The sequence below is a fragment of the Cyanistes caeruleus genome, chromosome 23 (genome assembly GCF_971803275.1).
Source record: "Cyanistes caeruleus chromosome 23, bCyaCae1.hap1.1, whole genome shotgun sequence".
NCBI classification, from domain to species: Eukaryota; Metazoa; Chordata; class Aves; order Passeriformes; family Paridae; genus Cyanistes; species Cyanistes caeruleus.
Window position 1 is genome coordinate 895,627 of NC_141723.1, and position 22,110 is coordinate 917,736.

General features: G+C 48.3%; 1 protein-coding gene across 4 annotated transcripts in view; it reads right to left on the reverse strand.

Annotated features, from left to right (window-relative positions):
• The window catches only part of FLI1 (Fli-1 proto-oncogene, ETS transcription factor), a 101,392-nt gene that overhangs the window by 45,693 nt on the left and 33,589 nt on the right, over positions 1 to 22,110 (reverse strand). For all 4 annotated transcript variants that reach the window (XM_086861455.1, XM_086861456.1, XM_086861457.1 and 1 more), the window contains one exon: positions 4,918 to 5,126. In XM_086861455.1, the coding sequence (XP_086717581.1) occupies positions 4,918 to 5,126 (209 nt within the window). The remainder of the gene's footprint in view (positions 1 to 4,917; positions 5,127 to 22,110) is intronic.

Genomic DNA, 22,110 nt, shown 5'->3' on the forward strand with positions numbered 1-22,110 from the left:
CTTGGGAACTGAGACAGTTCTGCTGGTCAGAGTCACCCCTGCAGCCCCTGCCCCAGATGAGGAATTTATCCCAGCAAGGGGGGAGTGGAGCTGTGGTCACACAGGGAAGGATTCAGCCTGGGGAACAACAACAGTGTCAGAGGAGAGCAGGGAGCTGTGAGCAGCAGATGGTGTATTCATGGAATATTGCTCCTTCCTCAGCTCATGCATCACCCACAGGCAGGCTGGGATTCATAGAAACACTACCTGATCATTTGAGGGCATTTCAGATGCCAGATCAATCCCTGACTTTTCCCAGAGACTCCAGATGTTCCAGTGGCCCTTCATGGTGGATTTGCTCAGGCTCTGGCAGGAAATGTTGTGGATGCACAGGTAAATGGACACAGCTGACTGCAACAGCTCTCTGGAGCACAGTCCCTGTGGCATGTCCAAGGAACATGAAGCAGAACTCATTCCCACTGTCCAGAGGCTCCTTGTTCCAGCAGCTCTCTGTGGAGATGCCAGGAGTTTGGTGTTTGGGAAAGTTTTTCCTAGACTGGCCAAAATGGACAAGCAGGTCGCCTGGCAGTGACCACTAAATCCTCTGTACAGCTCCAGCCTGGGCTCCAGAGTGTGGAAATAAAACAATCACTGTCCCAGGCCTCTGTCTAGGAATCACCTTTGGCTTCTGCTCGGAAGAGCAAAAAAATGGATTTCAGGAATTTCTGAACCTGGCTCAGGGGAATATTTCCTCCTTTTCCTATCCCTCTTTTCCTACCCTTCCTTTCCTCCTTTCTTCCACCACTATTCTTTTTCTTTTTTTTTTTCTTTTTTAATTTGCTACTTTTTAGTGTAGAGCCCCATTTAAATTTGTTGTTGTTGAGTGAAGGAAGGAAGAGCAGACACTGGTGGTCTTGTGGTCGCCTCTTACAGAGTCATCTCCTCCAAACTTGCATCTGCCTGTGCTTCAGTGCTGCTCTCAGGAATGCCTCGGGAGGAGGGAAACTCCCGCTGAAAGAGGCTGCAGAACTGCCAAAAGGATGGCAAAGTTTATGTTATTTGTGCCATCCAGGTAAAGGCAAACAGGAGGGAGATGCTGGGGCAGAAGGAGCCGGTAAATCCCACTAGAGGGCTCACACGCTGCTCCGCGGGGAGCTCATCCCAGCACACACCACACAAGGTCCCTTTGCTCTGGCACCATCCCCAGGCCACCAACACCTTGGGGACCCCCAACCTTGCTGTTATTTTCATGTTCTGAAGCAAGAGAAGCATCACAGAATCCCTGAGCGGTTTGGACTGGAAGGAGCCTGGAAGCCCATCCAGCCCCACCGAGCCATGGCAGGGACCCCTCCCATTATCCCGGGGTGCTCCAAGCCCTGTCCAGCCTGGCACTGGCCACTGCCAGGGATCCAGGGGCAGCCCCAGCTGCTCCCAATGGCTCTGCAGAGCGGCTCCAAAGCATTGCCAAAGCACAGACTTCATGATTTCAGCTCGACAAAATCCGTGCCACAGCTGGGACTGCCCAGGGAAGATTGCCCACATCCATCAGCACAGGAGAACCTTCTTTCACATTCGAAGATCATTTTGTAATATTACTTAAAAATCGTTCACTGAGTTTAGCTGCAAATGCAGATCTGGGGAAGCTCAATAAATGCAGTCAAGATCTAGAATTCCTGTTGCTTGGTTCATTTGGAATTTATGTAAAATATAAGGAAAACTCTATTATTAACATTGGTTGTAAATTTGGTTAAACTTTACCCAGCTTTCCTCTAAATAATCTTCCTCCTTTATTCAGTAAAATTTCAAATGTGAAAGATATTTTTGTTTATTTTGGTTTGGTTTTTAAATATAATTTTAAGTGGGTTTTGCTCTGAGCAAGGTGCTGTCTGTGAGGACAAGGGCAGATTCTGAGGCTATAAACTGCCTCAGGCTCTGATAACAGTAGAGGAGTTAATGAAATTTCTGCATCTGAATCTTGCAATAATACAGAATTTCCATCTTCTCCCCTAAAACACTGATCCCTGCCTGAGCATCTCCTACAGACAGTTAGGATGCACTTATCTGGAAAAATTCTTTCCAGTTTGAGGGTAAACCAGGGGATCCTGGCATGGGGTAGCAGGCTGAGTGGGCTTTCCATGTTGTTTAGCCCTTGAAGAGGTCCTTCAAAGACCCTTCTCCCACCCTGCTGAGGACCAAACCAGTACATCACGCCCTCAGCCCTGCTTCTGGTTTCTGAGAGAAAGAGAAAAGCTGGGCACTGTCCCTGCTGTCCCCAGCTCTGGTCCCTGGAGCTGTGTCCCTGCCAGAGCTCTGGCAGCATTCCCAGCCCAGGTGACAGCACCGGCTGGTCCTGCTGAAGAGGCAGCTGCAGCACGGGGAAAGGATGCTTGAGGAACAAGAGAGGCAGGGACAGAGGCAGGGGGGCACTGGGTGTTGTTCAGCCTGCAGCTGGAGTTAAATGGGATTTGGGTTGGGGTTGGGGTTGGGGTTGGAGTTGGGATTGTCTGCTCACGTGTGCAGGGTTGGCCAGGAGCTGATGGGCAGTGGAATGAGTGATTGGAGTGGCCATGCAGGGAAGGGAGGAGGGGATGGAGGAGTCACAGGAATGTTCTCCTGTCTTGGGTGCCCTGGGGCTCCCATGCTAAGGAGTTATCCAGAGGCAGGGTGGGAGCTCTGGCAGTGCACGGCCCTGACATTCACAGCAGCCTTTTCTTCTCTCCTGACAGGGGCTTTCCTCTCTTTAGGGACACTGAGCATACATTTTGTGTCCAAGAACCTTGGAGTCTTGAGCAAGCTTGTAAAGAAGGATTTCCTCTTTGCCCAGAACCAACACACTCCAAGGGCCTTTTCCATGGCTCCCAGGGCTCCTATAGTTGTTCATGAATCAGTTTGTCCAGGCAGAGCTATTTCCCTTATTTTCTAAGCAGAGGAGGAAATGGGCACACAGGAATCACCATGGAAGGACAGCTCAGGACATTTAATTCCAGAGCACCTGGAACACTCAGACAATTTGGGTATACAAGTACAGACACACTCAGAATGATACAGAGCCTGTGCTTACAGGACCTGCAGAGCACAGACTCATGTGGCTTATGGCAGCTCAGAGCATGGGGAGGCCTCCTTTTCCCTGCCAGATTTCCCTGGGACAGAGGAGTGGAAAGGGAGGAACTCCTCTGTGTGTGTGAGTCTGGCACTGGGGGTGTGAGCAACTGCAGCAATCAGAATCCCAGGATGGTTTGTGCTGGGGGGGACCTTAAAGCTCATCCCATCCCATCCCATCCCATCCCATCCCATCCCATCCCATCCCATCCCATCCCCTGCCATGGGCAGGGACACCTCCTGATTTGGGCAGCCTGGCAATGCTGCAAAGGCTCCTTCCTCCTTTTCCTAAGAAAACTATCCTTGGTAGCCAAAGGCAACCCCTATGAATATCAAAACCCCAGGTACTTTCAAGATCCACTCTTCTCTTTGTGTTATGCTTTTTCAGGAAATAACTCATTTTCCCATGTTTTACCCCAATTCTGAGACTGGAAACGCAGTGCAAATAAATACCCACGTGGTTTTGATGAAGTCAAGAAATGCTACTGAGGCACAATCAAGGTGAGATTGAGTTCAGCCTGCAAATGATCCCCACGAGAGAGCAACTGCCACAAAGGCCTTTATCTGAGGGTAAAATCAGCATCTACTGTATACTCATGAGGAAAAAACAACACGCTGCTGTTTGATGTCTTTAACAGCATCATTTCTCTGTAGAAAGCTGAAAGTGCAAGGCTGCTTTCTCTTTCCAACTCTGCACTCTGCTGTGTTCTCAGAAACCAGGAAAATGTGCTGCTAAACTCACCCTAAAGTAGAAAAACCCTTGAGAGTTTCACCCTGTGAAACACTACAAATGCTATTAATGTTTGTGACTTTAAAATTCAAATCACATTTAAAATTAATGTGAACTTTACAAGATTTTGCTAAAAAAAGTATCTATATAATATCTATATTTAAAATTGAAAAAAACATTGAAATTTTTACACTTAAAAATTATGTTCAAGAAGGTGAAATTTGTTTCCAGGCTGTGGTCTTGTAGTAATGTTTCTAAAAGGGGCTACCTGAGCTGCTATAAAAAAATGTTTTCAAGCCATTCAATTTTGCATTGAGCAGGGAAATTATTCACCTTTTAAGTACAAATGACAGGGGCTGGGCTGTTCTTTGGCTGTGAGCTGGGCAGGTTACACCATCCCCAGTCACCCCGTGGGGGTTCACAGCCCTCCTCCAATTACTCTTGAATTCCCTGTGTCACCTCTGTCCACTCAGAAAGGGTGGGCACAGGCCTTTGGTTTTGTTCCACCATGCAGGCTCCCATAAAGGACCTCAGTCTCCTCATTCTCCCTTCTCCATCAAAAAGCTTTCCGTTTCCAGAGGTTTGCTTATGCTCTGGTAGAGCACAAATAAAAAGTGTCCTTCAGTGAAGCCCTTGCAGCCCAGCAGTGCAGCTTTCAGTGTTTCACTGGCAGAAACTTCAATTAGTGCTGCATGTTCCCTTCTGTGAGCCCCTGGATGCACAGCACATCCATGGGGTGCTGAACTCAGAGGTGAAATATGGGATTTACAGCAGCATTTGCATCATGAGCTCTGCCCTGGCAGTTTCATGCCCAGTCCGTGGAGTGTTCATGGAGAAGGGGAGGGACACATCCTGTAGAACCACACGAGCAGGGTGCTCAGACTGTTAAAAATGTGTCCCAAAAGAAGGAATTGCAGGAGAATGGGACATGGTCCTGCACAGAGAGGTTTGTTGATGTGCAGGACAAAAGCACAAATGAACAATGTGTGCTTTGCATTTGTTTGGACTCAGGGTTTGTATTCAGGAGTTGGGTTCAATGATCCCTCCCAGCCTGGATATTCTGTGATTCCGTGATTAAGATTGTACGTGTGGAAAAGGTTTTTCCTTACCTGGATCCGTTCATGTGGTCGTACTCCCGTTTGACACTGACCCTCATGGGCTGGTTGATCCACTCCTGCTGGGGGGGCGGGGGGTTGATCTTGTGGGGCTGCCCGAAGTCGGGGCTGCCGGAGGCTGTCATGTCCTTGGGGAGCTGCGCGGCCGCGCCGTACGTGGGGTCAAACAGGGACTGGTCGTCGCTCACCACCGACAGAGCCTCCTGGGGAGAGACAGAACAGCCCTCAGAGCCCTGACTAAAGCAGGAACTGCCCTCTGGTTCTCCCTCTGAGCTGGGGAGCACCTGCAGGGCCCCCCAGCTGCCCCGTGCTGGCTGCCATCGCCACCTGCCAGGGGAACCAGAGCCCTGGGGTCCAGGAACCCCTATGCAAACCAGGGCTCACTCTGCTCTGCTTTGCTGACTGCAATTTCCACCTGGCAGGGGGAATCAGAGCCTTTGGGGTCCAGGAACCCCTATGCAAACCAGGGCTCGCTCTGCTCTGCTTTGCTGATTGCTGGCTTTAGGTGGGAGCAGCACTTGGGTTCACTGGAGCTCTGAAAACAGCACAGGACCTGCTGGGACTGTGACACCTCATGGGACTGTGATACCTCACGGGGCTGTGATACCTCACGGGGCTGTGGCTCCTCACAGGGCTGTGACACCCCTGCGAGCAGCTTCAGCCCCAGTCCCAGTGAGTGACCTGCCCACCTGCTGCACTGCTGCTCCAAACCAACTGGTGTGTAGCAGGAACACCTCTGGAGTGGCACGTGAAGGTCTCTACATCTCCTTTCGGAGGATTTGTGTGCTGTTTGTGTTTTGAGGTTGCTGCTGAAGGAGAAGCAGCCAGAGCAGGTCACAGTTAAGGGTGTTCGTGGTGGGGGAAAAAAAGCATTACTTTACACTTTTTGTTTATTTTGTGGGATATGAAGGGCTGGTGTGTTACCCAACTGTGCATTTCTAGAAATGCTTAAAAACAGGAAATTTTTATCCTTTTTTTTTATTCTGCTCCCCCTCCCCTTGCTGAAACTCCAAATATTGACAAAAAGTTCTGACTATAAATTTCCTTGTGTGGATGTATTTGGGTTTTCCAAGCAAGAAGTGCCAGGCTCCTGATGGCTTTGGCACAGCCCTGCCTGACTCAAAGTGCATCTGGCAAGGGCTGCTCGCTCTGGAGGGAGCTCAGTTAACCACACACAACACAGCTGCCTTTATGAGTGGCAGGGCAGAAACCGAAGGAGGAACCTCCTGCACTGAAAGCAGCCTCCACTTAAATGCGAGCTGATGGAGCAGACTCCAAAACAAAGCTACAGACTCACCTACTCTGGGCACTTAGAGCTCAAAAGCCATCCAGCAGTGGTGTGTGGGCTGTAGAGAGTCACTGAACACACAGCTGAAACCTGGTGTGTGCTCAGCCCCCGTGCTTAACATTCACAGGGCCCAGCCTGAACAGGGAGCTTCTAAAAATAATAGATCATTGCTCTCTCCCCGCCCCCCAGTAGTTGTTTCAGAGGTTTGTTTTGTAGATTCTTCCATAACCAGGGAAGGAAACAGAAATTCTGAAAGCTTAGAGAAGTGCAGCTCCTGGAATGACACAAGAATCTAAACACAAATCAGATACCACTGGGCTCCTGATATTGTCATAAAAAACATCAATAATTGAGAGGGTAAACACGAAAATCCCCCTCAGCCTGAAGTTAACCCACTTAGAGACAGTCAGGCCTACAGAAATCAGCACTTTTCTATCTCTGATCTCAGATCACATAACAAACCCAAACAAGCCAAAGTGGCCTAGAATTGGAGTGGGCCTGACTAAGCTTGAATTCAGAGGAACCCTCAAACATCTGCATAAATCCCGCTGAAGTTCCAGCATTTGCTGCAATTTGTGGTCAACCTCTCACACTGGTTACAGGCACTAAACAGCAAAAAGGAGGGTTTTACCCCAACCACTTTTGCCCAGTGGTGGTTGGTGAAAGGAGCTCACACTGTATCCAGCCTTTCCTGCTGCTTTTCCTTGATGGATTCATAACCTTTCTAAAATACCCCTCCCTTTTTCAGCTTTAGAGTAAGGTAGGGAGTGGAACGTGTCCTTGGGATGGATTGGTGTGAATTGAGTCAAAAACCCCTCAAAGGGCTGGCATTATCTCCAGGCTGCAAAGTTTGCCGGTGAAGGAAGGTAGAAAAACAAGAGATGGTTCAGTCTTAAAAGGGAGCAAGCCTTCCCATCAGAGATCAGGAGCTGTTGCTCCTCTGATTCTCTGAGGTCAGGATTCACCCCAGGCAGGGGTTCCCAAATGACACATTTTCTGCAGATTTCTACTTCCTTGCAGTACAGAAAGTGTCAGGTTCCCTACCTGAGGTGGTGGGTGAACCCAACACTGAGCTGCTGGACTGGCTTAGGGCCCTCTAGACCTGTCTCAGCTGGGCAGAGACAAGAGAAACGTGAGTACCACTGCAAATTCATCAGATAAAGATTCTGCATGTTTGGGTTTGGAGATTTCCAGTCTAAAAACATACACAAAATTGGGGTATTTGAGGGAAACAATATCTGAGAAAATACCTATAATGACAGTTATCCCACAAAATCAGAGTGAGAGGCTGCTCACAAGATTTTTGCTGGCAACTCATCAGGACCTATGCAGCAGTTGGGGGGTTCTTCTGAATTCAAGCTTTGTCAGGCTCTCTTAATTCCAGGCTCCTTTTTCTGCCTAAAGCCTTTTCCTTCTGAAGAAAGGTTCTGGTGGTAAAGAAATTGGAAAGGAGGGATCTCTTTGACTGTCCCCAAAACCCCCAAACCTAACAAGACTCCACAGAATAACCCTGGACCAAGATCAATGGTTGGGGCTGCACCAAGTACAACTTTACGTACACAAGCAAGCCCACACTGCTCTGTGACACAGAGTATGTGGCAGAGAACCTCAGATAAGGATCTTCCTTGAAAGACCAAGTGGCTGCTCAGACCTGCCTGCATGCAACTGGTGTTAACTGGGACAGCAGTAACCTCACTGGGGCACTGGGACTGAGCTCTGCCTTGCTCTGCAGGAATAGTTTCAGTCCTGAAAACAGGAGAAGTCCAAATGCTTCAGCTGCTCTTGGCAGCTCCTGGGCTGGGAGTGGTTTGAGCTAAACCCGAGCTGGTGGCAGCACGAAGGCTCAGCCCCAGGGGAGCTGAGCCACCCCAGCAGATGAGGAGAGATAGGGCTGGTGACACCTGCTCAGCTCCAGGAGCACAGCACAGCAGTGCTGGTGACATGCAAGGGAAGTTGGGTGGCACTGAGCCAGCCCCACTGCCACCAGCTCAGCCCTGTGCTCACATCCACTGCTCACAGAAAAACACGGGGGGCAAGCAGCCTTTGCTGGCTGGGGACCCCCTGCAAAAGGCCAGGGCCGCCTGGAACTCAGGCTAGGTGTCCTGGAAGGGGCCAGGGCTCGGCTCCAGGTTGCAGGGAACGTGCCCAACCTTCCCTGTGCTCGCTGTGGGGCTCAGCTCTCCAGGCAAAGCTGTCCAGGCCCACCTTTGAAGGCCCAGCCTGTTTAGGAGGGGGTTGGCTGAGGCAGAGAGCAGCAGCTCCATGGAATACTGAGCTTCTCTCTCCTGGAATCGAGAGCTACTCAGTGTTTGGAGACTGGGAAAACACTCCAAGGTGTCCCAGGTGCCAACACAGCCTGCCTAGACAGAGCACAGCCCGCCAAGTCCCCCCACGCCACTGCCTCAGCCTGTGGCCTTGGGCCGGCCAGCCTGAGGCTGAGACAGGGGCTGTGTGTGCTACTATGCCATGTATGTTATGTTATAGTGCCTCTGGGAAAAGGCTGGCCTCAGTTTTTCCAGGTTTTAATCACATTCCTGGCATAAATGTGGCCGTGGCAGCTCGCAGCACATCCAGCTCCCTGGGCAGCCTCTCCAGGGCAGCCCACCAGTGACTGCCACAAACAAGGCTCCTGAGGAGCTGGCACACACTGCTGCATCCCTCAGACAGGGATCTGTGGTGGGGCTCTTATTTAAACAGCAGTTTCCAGTTGTAAGAGAATGAATTATCAGGTTTGCCTTTATTTGGATGAGCCATCCTGACCCAGGTTGCAAGTGGGACATAGCAGGAAGCACAGTTTGGCTTTGGCCTTGAGGGCAGGAACAGCCAGTCTGAGATTCTGGGAGGGCTGACAAGCCACCAGTGCTTCAAACAAGTTTTCCTGATCTCCTTGCAAGGGGAGATGACACACACACTTTAGCAAATGTTTCACTTAGCTAATGAACTGAACAGGACATTTGAGAAAGGAGAAAGGCCAGGGGAACAAGGGCTGGTGAGGTGAGCAGTCAGTGCTGTCACCCCAGGTGTCCCCAGTAACTGAGGTTATTCCATGTACGGGCAATGAGATTTCACTGAACATCAACTTTTAGCTCTCTACATTCACTTTTCTGGCCAAAACCACATTTAAAAGGCATCACTAAAGATCAAAGCTTCATCCTCCTCCACAAGGGCTGACTTAGAAGAGAAGGCAGTGCTGAGTACCTGAACCACTGTGCCATGTGAGATGTGCCATGTGAGATGTCTCCATGTGCCATGGAGAGATGACTCCATTGCTAGAGGGGTGGTGATTTTCTTTCCTTTTTCCCCCCTCCCCAGAATTTCACCACTCCTGTGATTTTCCTGTGAGAAAATCACTCCTGAAATATTTTTGTAAAGAGAATGTTGCCAACATAGACCTGAAGAGCCCAGACCTGGTGATATAAAACACCAAAATCAGAGGTCAGCAGCCTCACAATACGGCCCAGGGTTTGCACCAAGGAGCAGCCCTGGAGTAGAGATGACTTTGGCACTGCAGTGTTACAAGTCAACATTTCTGCTGCCAGCATCTCATATGAGCACAGAGATAACATCAGACTTACAAGAAAATGAGTCAAATAAGAAATTCAAAAAGGAGCAGGGTCTGTGCTGATCTTGGGGCAGCACATTAGGAAGGATCAGGCACTGGATTGGAAGACAGAGTGTTCTCATCCCTGCCCTTGATCTTTGGCATCACCTTTAGGGATCATTCCCCTCTCGTGGCCTTGTTCCTCCTCTACTGCCCTGTACTTTGCATACTGTGTGGCACCAAGCCCCGGCCAGTGCTGCCTCTGGGACACAGACAGGAATCCTTTGGACACACTCTCAAATACCCACTCTTCCCTTGCTCCTAATCAAACTAAGAATTCCCTCTGCAGCTTTTCCAGACCATTTTTCCTGAGGTTTTTTTCCTGCTATTCCATCTTCCTTATAGGGTGGAATTGGGGCAGGGACTCCCCAGAACTTCCCCTCGAAAACTGGAATCATGAACATTTGATTGCCAGCAATCACAATCCAATCTTGTGCCCCTGTGCCCTTCATAATCCTGCTTAGGAGCTTTTCCTGGCTGCAGCTGGAGATCCATTGGTGAGTCCAGCAGGATGAGAGCTGTCACTTCCAAAGTGCATGGTTCTTCCCCCTTGTACCCACGTGCAGCACTGCCCAGTGTCCCACAGTGCTGCTCACAGCATTTCCCCGCTGAGCTGCTGCTGGCCCTGGGACATCCCAACTGCTGGAGTCCCTGCCCAGAGCTGTCCCTGCCCCAGGAGGGATGGGACAAGATGCAGGCTGCTGTCACAGAATCATGGAATGGTTTGGGTTGGAAGGGACCTTAAAGCTCATCCCATTCTGCCTCCTGCCAAGGACAGGTACACCTTCCCCTGTCCCACGTCGCTCCAAGCCCCTTTTCCTGCTGCAGCAGCACTCAGGGTAAAGAAGTCAGCAAACCTTTAACACTGTACCCAAGTCTCTGCAGATGTGAGGACTTCTGTGGGAATAAAGGAGGGGTTTCATTTAATTATTTTAGGGCATCCCACACTGCAGGTTTTTGCCCCAGTCTGCACTTGAGACTTGCACAGAGCCACAGAGCAGGACAGTGACCTGGACAAAGAGCCACCCACTCAGCCCAGGCTGCCTTTCCTTCCCTTTCCTCCCCTTTCCTTCCCTTTCCACCCAGGCTACTCCATCCAAGGGTAGCTTGGCAGCCTTGAAATATTCCATAATTCCTTCATAATTCAAATAAATGGGAAACCACAATATGGGGACTCATGTAAGGGAAAAACAAAGCAGGAGTAAAAACAGCAGAAACAGCAAAAACACTGAAAAACACCAGAACCACGCTGAAATTAGACAGCTCAAAATTGGAGCAAAATAATTTGGCAAAATTCCTCAGAACAAAACAATCAAAAAGTCTTTATCTTTTGGGAGTTATTTTTATGTTCACTATTCCCATGAAATTTTGTATCAAGTGGGTAAAAGAAAGCTGCTAAAATCAGTGCTCTATTATTTTCATCTCAAGATACCCAAAAGCAGACTCAAAAAGGATAAAAATATAAATCTTTCCTCTGTACTTCACTTCTCAGAAAAGCACTTTACCTCAGGCACACTTTTATAGGATCTGGACCAATGACTTTTTTTTCCTCAGTCTAGACTACTCATTAATGGTTTCAGGGCCTATTTTGGTTTGTTTCCAGCCAACTGGGAATAACCAGGTGACAGTTTCTCCTTCCCAGCAAGTTGCTGCATTGAAAGTAATGATAAGGAGGCTTAAACCAGGCCTGGAACTGTGGGAAATCCCCAGGAAAAGCCTCTCTGAGGTCTTAACACAAGCCCAGGAATGGAGGTGGAATTTAAAAAGAACCTGCCCAAATTATCTTTGAGGCCCCTTGACCTCTGGAAAGTAAATGTGGTGAAAGCTGAGGCTGGAGGGACCATCCCATCCCCATCATTTACATTCCAAAATCCTGGAGTGTGCTCCAGCTCTTCCTTTGGAACAGGAGCAGCAGCAGCTGTGCCTGGAGAAGGGAACAGCCCTGTCAGTCCCCAGCTGGCTCATCCCACCCCCATCCTGTGGACAGGGAATTCCCTGAGCACTCCTGCCTTCCCCAGTGCTTCCCACTAGGACTGAGACTGGGATGAGGTGTGTGTCCATTGGGATAAACCACAGCTTCTGGCTGCCATTCCCAGAGAATTCCCTGGCTCCTGTTCCCTGCCTGCTTCTGCCAACCAGGACACATGAGACAATTCAAGAGGAGGGTTCAGTGTGAAACCTGTCCCGAGTGCTGGAAGCTTTACCTTTGGCATGGCTTGGGCCAGGTTTCTTATCCTGGCAGGTAATTTTACTGAATCACTGGAAATCTGGTATCTGATAAAAGCCAGAAAATGGCTCTGATTGGGATGAACAGTCCTGAGCTGGAGCTTTTCCCAGGAGACTGAAGTCACACAGAACACAAAAGGATTCACCTCTATGGATTAACCAGCCTGACCCTGCTCAGGCTGAGGACTGTATGATCTCACAAGATCTTTTCCAAGCCGTGTCATGTTCCCAGAAAATCAGTCAGCCTTTGCCAGGTATTAGCATTCCCCTCAATCACTTTCCTGTGTCTGTATCTCCACTCCTCTGTGGCCACAACTTTTCTCCTCCAAAGCTGTTTCCCCTTCTCACTGAGTCTGACACTGTTGGGTGATTGCTTCCCCGGGCTGAGCACTCAAATCCACCCAGCTGTAGCTTACCTTTCTTTTCATTTAATGTCTTTTTTCCCTCATGCTTTTAAAATAATTGCCTTGCTCTGAGCAGATGTGTTTGTAAACAGAGACACATGGGCCTAACTGTGAACATGCACCCTTCAGTAAATATTATTGTAGCATTTTTATGGTCGTCTCTGCTGAAGAAACTGGGAGGGAAACTGCAAGATGGTTTCAGAGTCTGGCTTGCCGACAAACCCCAAGAATCCTGGAGCACAAATGCAGAAATGCTGTGCTGACCTCAGCTCTGTCCTGGAGCACCCAGTGCCTGGCCCCTTGCCTTGATGTGCTGCCAGAGGCTCTTCCCAGTGGCAAATATTCCATCAGGACTTTGCAGACTGACCCAGCACTTTGTGTGAGGAAAGCTGAGCTCACTTTGAGCTGCATCTACATTGCAATGGTGGCACCTTGTCCCTCAAACCAGAGCTTCTGGGGGGTATTTTTACTTGTGTCAGAAACTGAGACTGTGACAATCCTGCTGGTTTTGTTTCCAACATGTAGAGATAAATTGAGGCTTTTCAATATAAAGGATTTTCCCTAGAAAGGAAAATAACAAATGGAGAAACCCAAAATCACTGAAGGTTTGCCATGAGAGAAGGGTTGTCCCATCTCTGGGCCTACTCTTAGGCTGCCTTGGAAAAGGACAGAAAGCAGTCTTAAAAGGACGAAGGAATAGGTGCAAACCACAGAACCTTTTCTCTTTTGGTTCCTACTGCCAAAGCGCTGGAAACCGTAAAAAGAACGTTCTCCCAGGAATTCAAGAGGCGGGAGGCGGCAGCTTTGGGAGACACAAATATTTCAGGTTGTGACTCAAGGCTCCAGCAGTGCCCATTCATTATTTTTATTCCACTTTGATACCATTGTCCCTGTTACATTCACAAGCCTGCTGCCGTATCCTGTTTTGTTCCCTGACACCATTCCCTGCACAATCGCAGGAAGCCCATCAGGAAACGGCCATCGGGGGCTGTTTTGTTTCCATCCGCAGAGAACAAAACAAGCTCCTTCAGCCCAAGATGACTTATCCCAGACTGAGGAAAAACAACAGCATGAAAGGATCCCAGCAGCATCTCCAGGAGCGAGCACAGCCTGCACTGCTCCCTGGGAGAGGAGCCTGCAGCACCTCGGCACTTCTTGAGGGAATGCTCAGCCACAGGAAGGCTCAGCTGAAAGGAAATAGGAGGAATAATCCATCACTGACATCTACAGTGCATAGTGAAGGTCTGGACACTCTTGAGGGGCCTAACACAAGCCCAGCACAGTTCTGCAGCTGAATCCTAAACCACATGAGGCCTGGGTTTTCCAGAGTGAGGGCTTGAGTCTATTTGTGCCCTGAGCCAGGTTTGGGTTAAATCTTAGCTCAGGGTCTGGGTGACCAAGACATCCAGAGTGCAAACTTGGGGTCTGAGCCCAGAGCAGGTTACTTGGGCTGGGTCTGCATCACACGGGGCCCAGAGATAAGAGGAAGGGGGTGGTGGTCCAGGACTCCCAGGAACTTATTTGTTCCCCAAGGAACACATGCATGCTCATGATCCAGCACAGGGAGTCTGATCTCTGCCTGTCCACCAGACAAATGGCTCTGACTGGGATGGAAAGGTCCTGAGGGAGAGATTCCCAAGGAACCTGAAGTCACACAAATCACACTCCCATTTACAGGTGCTGGGAGCCACAGTGCCTTAAATCCCTCTCAAATATCAGGTTTAAATCTCGTGATTGGCCCAGGTTTGTATTTCCCTGCCCCTGGGCACGCTCAGGTGCTCTTGTGCAGCACTCCAGCTTCTGCTGGCTCCTGACCCACACCCCAGATGCTCTCCTGAGCCTGGCAGTGGAGCTGAGCGCTGCCACCCTGCTGGGAGGGCACGGATTTCTGTTTTCCTTGTGCACAGAGCCCAGCCCCTGTGGCTCCAGGGACAGGATTGTTTCTGCCTACGCCTATAGCAAAAGCAGAGATTTCGTGAACAAGCCTGCCTGTGGCAATCCAAGGAAAACAGCTCGGCAGGATTACACTGAGATATTTTCTTTGTCAATCTCAATTGAGATATTTGAACAGGAAAACCCAGTTTACACCAGTGGAAGTTCCCAGGGGCTTTTGATTTCTTTACAAAGGAACACTGATGTTTTAACTTTGGTGCAAAAGAAAGGTCCTGGAAGGATTCAGGGATTGCCATCACTTCTACCTCTTGGACAAAAAGACTGAATCCCATCCTGGCACCTGGGCTGTAACCTGAAGTTAACATTGCCGTACAAAAAGGAGTTGACAAAGTGCTGTTCTTCCTCCTGATACAAACATGGCAGAGCAAAGACCACCCCACCAACAGTTCCAGGGAGCTGCAGCAGGGAAAAAGCCTCTGCTGCACAAATGTAGTGAAACTCTTGCTGAGGACAAACATTCCCTCTAAATAAACATATCCAAGGCCTTCTCTATAAGAACCAGGCTTGAATCAGCAAGAATCTACAAGAACCAGGTAGTGAATACTGGCTCCTGGTTCACCCAACAGCAGATATGAGAATAAAAATGAAAAAGGGGCTCTTTCACAGCTGTATTAATGTCCCCATGCTTCAGTTTCCTTGTGTGTGTGATGTTGCCTTCCAAAGAGCTCAGATTTTGAAAAGTCCTTGGAGACGGAGGCCACAGAACAGCCAAGTGTTATCCCAGGGGTAGGATTGATAGACAAAGCAAAACTAACTGTCCTCTGAGACTGAGCAAAAAACCCTCACCAAAATCTCTTATCAGTGGCCATTAACAGAAAGGCTGTTGGCTTTATCAGTGTGGTACTGAGAAGGGCTTTGAGCCTGGCTCAGATAAATGAGATCCCTTGCCACCTCGAGAGGTCCCAGAATCACAGAATGGTCCAAGTCTGTGCCCAGGGATTGTTTTCCATGCCTGGGAGATCCAATGTCTGGTGCAGCAGGGTCTGTGGATGAGCCTCTGGCAGGGATTTTGGATGTTCTGCAGCAGGGAGGGCAGGCAAGAGCTGCAGCAGAGGCTCCTAGTGAGTTTGTGGGGGGGCTGGGAGCTAGGGCTGCCAGGAGACAAATCCCAGCCCGAAAGCCCACTCAGTGCTCAGGTCACTCAGCTCTGCATCCTTCCCCTGGGCTGGAGGTGTGGCTAAAAATATGTACCCAAGTGTAATGTGGGGCTGATTCTGCAGGTTTCTGCCATCCTCAGGACCTTTGCTCAGACCTCTATGGGATTCACGTTATGCCTCAGCAGATCCCCACCTGTACAATCAATGTGATAGGTTTGTTCTGGTTTATTTTGCTGTATCTTAAATTGAAATCATTAGCTCTGAGTTGACAACTGAAGTAGGGAGTTGTCAAGTTCTGTCACAGCAATGATCCCAAAAGACAAAGCCACCATCTCAGAGGTGCCCTGCAGACACAGATGAGGCTGTTCCAGTAATTTTGAGGCATATGAACCAACTCAAAGCACCCAAACACTGCTCCAAATAATTCTGTCAGTGTAATTAAAGCAAGACTAAACCCCAGTCTACCCTGAAGCTCTGTGTCCTATAGAGCAGATCTGCCTTTCCCCCTGCACTTTGGAGTTTTTCCTAAACTGACTGCAGTGCGTTTTCCTTTTGCTGGAGAGTTTCTTACACTCAGACCGTGCTCAGTAACACAAATAAGAAGCAGAACCCTCGGCACATCTCCATGTTCTCAGCAGAGCTGATAGCACTGCTCTTATCTCCAGCAGGGCAAGTCCCCTGAGCTGTGTTGAAAAGCCTTTTATCAGATGCAATGTAAGGAGGGTTCTCTCTGAGTTGTAGCTCTGCAGCTTTGGCAGCAAAGTGGGGCTTCTGACTGAGCCTCCTCTGGTTTTGTTTAGTGTTGGGGTGAGGGAGCAGGACAAGGTCCTGTTTGTGGGGCTGGCAAGACAGGGCTGCTCCTTGGCCTTCCCAAAACAACTCCCCACTCCCTGAGCCAGAGGAAAGCCCTGTCAGGAACGGCTTAACAATCTTCTAATATTTCCCTGCAATTAAAGGGCACATCTGTCTTGCAGACCCTGTCCTCCTTTGCTAAAGCACAGACATGAACTAAACAGTCTGTCGTGTCGGGCCTGGGGTAACAAAGGGGCCCATTCATAACACAGCACTCGGCCACTTTGTGTGTGTGAAGTGAAAGAGAGTTTCATTTGGAGAATAACCTGTGCTAGAGCGAGCAAGAGACTTCTGCTCTCATAAATCAATCCTGCTAATAACCCAGCCTGCCTCCCAGTGCTGCCTGCAATGAGCAGCAGCCATCCTGCAGAGACCCAGCTCTGCCTGCAGGGCCCAAGGGAGAACCTGCTGGCCATTAAAACTCTTCAGAGGATTAAAAAATTGCTATCAACTTGGGTTTCTCAAGGTATGGAGGAGAAGGGGCTATCCCAGCCCAAGGAGTTTGGGGCTCACCTCAGTGGCCTGTCAGTCACTGGGTTGGCATTTCACACTGTCCCTGTGGCTGCGTCACAGCCAGGGATGGTCACAGCCGGGGATGGTCCTGCTCTTCTCTTGGCAGAAGAGTGGCAGCACTGCAGAGCAGAGCAGAGCAGACCACACCAAACCAAACCAAACCAAACCACACCACACCAAACCCAACCAAAACAAACCAAACCACACCGAACCAAATGGAACTAAACCAAACCAAATCACACCAAACCCAACCAAACCAAACCAAACTACACTAAACCAAACCACACCAAACCAAACCAAATCACACCAAACCAAACCCAACCAAACCACACCAAATCAAATCACACCAAACCCAACCCAACCAAACCAAACCAAACCAAATCACACCAAACCCAACCCAACCAAACCAAACCACACCGAACCAAACCACACCAAACCAAACCACACCGAACCAAATGGAACTAAACCAAATCAAACCACACCAAACCCAACCAAACCAAACCAAACTACACTAAACCAAACCACACCAAACCAAACCAAACCAAATCACACCAAACCAAACCCAACCAAACCAAACCACACCAAATCAAATCACACCAAACCCAACCCAACCAAACCAAACCAAACCAAATCACACCAAACCCAACCCAACCAAACCAAACCACACCGAACCAAACGGAACCAAACCAAACCACACCACACCAAACCAAATCAAACCACACCAAACCCAACCAAACCAAACCAAACCAAACTACACTAAACCAAACCACACCAAACCAAACCAAATCACACCAAACCCAACCCAACCAAACCAAACCACACCGAACCAAACCACACTGAACCAAACGGAACCAAACCAAACCAAATCACACCAAACCAAACCACACCAAATCAAATCACACCAAACCCAACCCAACCAAACCAAACCAAACCAAACCAAATCACACCAAACCAAATCAAATCACACCAAACCAAATCAAATCACACCAAACCCAACCCAACAAAACCAAACCAAACCACACCGAACCAAACGGAACCAAACCAAACCACACCACACCAAACCAAATCAAACCACACCAAACCCAACCAAACCAAAACAAACCAAACCAAATCACACCAAACCAAACCGAACCGAACCGAACTGAACCGAACCAAACCAAACCAAACCAGACCAAACCAAACCAAACCAAACCAAACCAAACCAAACCAAATCACACCAACCCCAACCAAACCAAACCACACCAAACCAAACCCAACCAAACCAAACTACACCAAACCAAACCACACCAAACCAAACCAAACCAAACCCAACCAAACCAAACCACACCACACCAAACCAAACCAAACCAAACCAAACCAAACCAAACCAAACCAAACCAAACCAAACCCAACCAAACCAAACTACACCAAACCAAACCACACCAAACCAAACCAAATCACACCAAACCAAACCAAACCAAACCAAACCAAACCAAACCAAACCGACAACCAACCACCCCTCAAGGACCCATTCCTGATTTTAGTGAAACCGAGGGCTTAAACCCAAAGAGAATCAATTGAGGCACACCAGTCCTAAGCCAAGCCCATGTTTTGCCCTGACAGTGTCAGGCAGTCCCTGCAGGTTTATCCAGATGCATTATTTAATGTTAATTTATAAATGCCTCGGGCATGGGCTCTCAGGGGTTTTTTCTCTTTTCTAAGCCCAGCACCTTGGTCATGGGCTGTATCTCTGTCTCTTAGCGCTCTCCCCATAGAAACAAATAGAGTTCACACCTCAGCATACCTCATTTCCTCAGCTTTCAAGCAAGCAGGAAATGGCCAGGAAGCGCCCACAAGATGGTCCTGTGGTTTTAGTACTACAGTGACATTTGGGAAATGGGGGCTCATTTACCATCTCGGCAGCAAAGTTGTTTGTTCAGCACTAGCCAAAGTTTTCTATGTAAAATGAGGGGGGAAAAAGGTGTCAAGGCCATGGGGTAAGAGGTGGAAAAGCTTAGATTGTGGTGGGAGATCCTTGTTGTATTCCCTTAAAATTCTGGAGGCTGAGGAAAAATTTTCAATCCTAATATTGGACAGAAGGTCAAAACAATTATCCAGAGAATTCCACCTTAAATTAACCAAAGTGTGTTTTGGTTATTCTGAGTGTTTCATTGCAGTTTTAACCTTTTCAGTTGCCTTAAAATATTGCAGTCAGTTTCCAGCTCAAGTGGAATTTTAAAGAAAAACTTGAAAAACCTGAGTAGGCACCGAGTAGGGCAGCCTGGCAGAACTCAGCCTTTCCAGGGAACAGCAGGGCTTGGATCCATTTGCATCTTTCTGAGGAAAAGGCACCATGTAGGAAAATGTCAGACTCTATCTCACAGGAATCTCCTGTGCATGTCCCTGGTACAAAGAGTGGGTTCTGTCACAGCCTTTGGGGACAGGCCCAAATTAAGGCTCCCCACAGCCTGTGGAAGCTTTGCCTTTGCCTTTGGGGTGATGTGTGATCCAACCTTCCCTGCAAGTCTTTATGCATTTGTGTGCTTTGTGTGAATGCAAGAGTGATTCCAACTCACACAGGATCTGTCCTGGAAAACTTCCAATATCCAAGCTGTTGTAGTCTGTAAACTTTTAATTATATTTTTAATACTTTATACAAACACCTAAAGAAGCAATTGGATGCTCAGAAATAAGCAATAACGGCCCTGGTGGTGCCATTTGACTGCACAGGTACCTCACTATCAATAATATTTGGCATTTTGATATCATGGTGACTCAAACTACATCAGATTCTTATCCTGACAGGACAATGGAAGTCTCAGAGAGACCAAAGGAAAAGTGGATCCTCCTGGTTTACCTGACACAGACTGGCCTGAACAGCTCTTGCAAACCTCAGTTGAGTTTTCTGGGGGGGCTGATTTTCCTCCCAGCACTCAGGGAGCTCAGTAGGACCCCTCTGAAGGCACAGGTTCTCTGTGGTTGGGAAGATCCCGTAAGAACATCCAAGGGAAGAAGCAGGAGTGCCTCATGGCAGGTCTGACAGTCACCTTCCTCCTCAGCATCCTCTAGGAGTGAGATTTCAGCAATTCAGCAGTGCCTCCCTGGGAGCTGCCCTGCCTCTTCCTGGGGCTCTGAGGTGATGGTGATGATGGAATTTCTCTTCCATGGGGACAACAAAGAGATCCCAAACGTTGCTTCAGATGATGTTTATAGGATTGTCAGTAAAAAAATCAGTCTCACACAGAACAAAGCTTTGAAAGGTCCCGGAGCCTGTTCGGGGACTTGCTAACGAAACACCTGATGGAGCTACTACAATATCACAAAGATGATCTTACTTTTCAGTCATCCAAAATGCTGTCAGTTCTCAAAATTGGCTAGCTATTGGCCTGATCTCAAGTAGACAAGAAACTCCCAACAACCTGTCTCAGAGCCATCACTTCCATGGGTGGTTTTTTTCCTAAATTCCAAACTACCACAAAGGGAAGAGGGAAAATGGGTAAAGCACTTCAAGATTAGAATCGCAGAGTCACAGAGGGGTTTGTACTGGAAGGTCCTGAAAGCCCATCAAGTTCCACCCCTTCCATGGTCAGGGGCACCTTCCAATATCCCAGGCTGCTCCAAGCCCTTTCCAGCCTGGCCTTGGAAACACTTGCAGGGATGTGGGGAGGAACAGGTTGGAAACAGGAGTCAGCTCCCAGGAGAAGCTGCTGGGGCAAAAGCCTCTATTGGTCACATCTTAATGACACAGATAAATACAGGTTTGGGGGAGCAGAGGCTGTGGAGGCTGTGGCCAGATCATTTTACCTATCTTACACTGATGTAATTGCAGATGCTTTGCTGTCCCCTCCTCCTTCTCCATGTCACCCCAGACAGAGCCTGTTTGGGAATGCCAGGGGACCTCAGGGTTAACCAGGGGAAACAATTTTTTCAGTACCATCAAGGAAAAATGCCACTGGGGGTTGATAAACATGTCAAGATATTGTGTGCTTCTCTCTCACATGCTAAAGGTCACCTTTAGGGACAGATTTCATGCCGCTTTTCTCATCTCTGTTTCTGTAACACACAGTCACAGGAGGCCCAAGGGGGTCACACAGCACAACTCTGGCAAAATCAAGCTGAGAGAACAAGAATTTGGGTTCTCAGGGCACTGCCTCAGGTGCTGAGCCACAGTGGGATATGTAAACAAGGGGTTTTCTTCAGGGGCATCTTCAGAGGGGAAAATCTGAATCAGGCAAGCAAATACGTTTTATCCTTCATTAAAATCTTCTCAAATCCTACTCTCTGCTTTTGCTCATATAAAATAGCATGGAGGTAAAATCTCAATCAGCCAGAGCAGAGACAGAACATTCTGTCTCTGTTTCATTCATTAGGCCTTTTCTCCCCAGCTTTGCCTGCAATTCCCATTTCCTTCCTTGCCTCTCACACCAAACCGCCCCGTTGCACGCACCCACTCTGCCTCACTGGTTTGCAGGCACAGGGAAATTGGTTTACAATGATCTTTAACAATGATATTCTGCTTCTGAGTATTTCTGTCTGATTTTGTGGACAGGAATAAAGGGACCAGCTGGGCCCTGGTTCCTTCCCCAGTAGGGCAGTTTCAGTCTGTCCATGATCTCCTGAAATATTCCCTTCCCATTTTCTCATATAAACTGAAGGAACAATTTATAATGTATGTAGTTTCATAAAATGGGATTGACACTCTGATTAGAACCAAGCACAAAGACAGATCCAAGCTTAATAAATCTGGGCAATGTAAATCTGGGATTGTTTTGCACTTTGGAAAGGAACTTTTAAATTAAGATTCAAACAGCACGGTATCCTCTTTGGATGTGCCCAAGTTTTCTTTAATGTATGACACTAAGTTTTTAGCTCTGTTTGGGTAGAAAGCCTAAGCCAAGTATTTATAACCCAGGTTTTCAGTTCATTCTGTCTAGCAAAAAATACATTGCCAGTGCTATTGCAAAAAAATAATTAGTGGTTTGAATGAGATTGTCGAGTTAAAAATTCTGCAGTTGCAGGAACTTTCAGTCTGGTTCTCTAAAGACTTAATTCATACATGAGGATCCAGGGCCCTCCCCTCAGTTTGTTTCCTTTCTCCTTGAGGTATTTCTGTGATTAACAAGCAGATGGGAGTGTGACTTCTGCTTCCATTTTCACCGGAGTAACAAATCCACTTAAAACACAAAATTCAGTAAATAGCAGGCATAAACCAAGCCAGGATGAGTTTGCATTTCTGCTTCTCTCAATTCAGCTTTTAATGTGCTCGATTTCCTT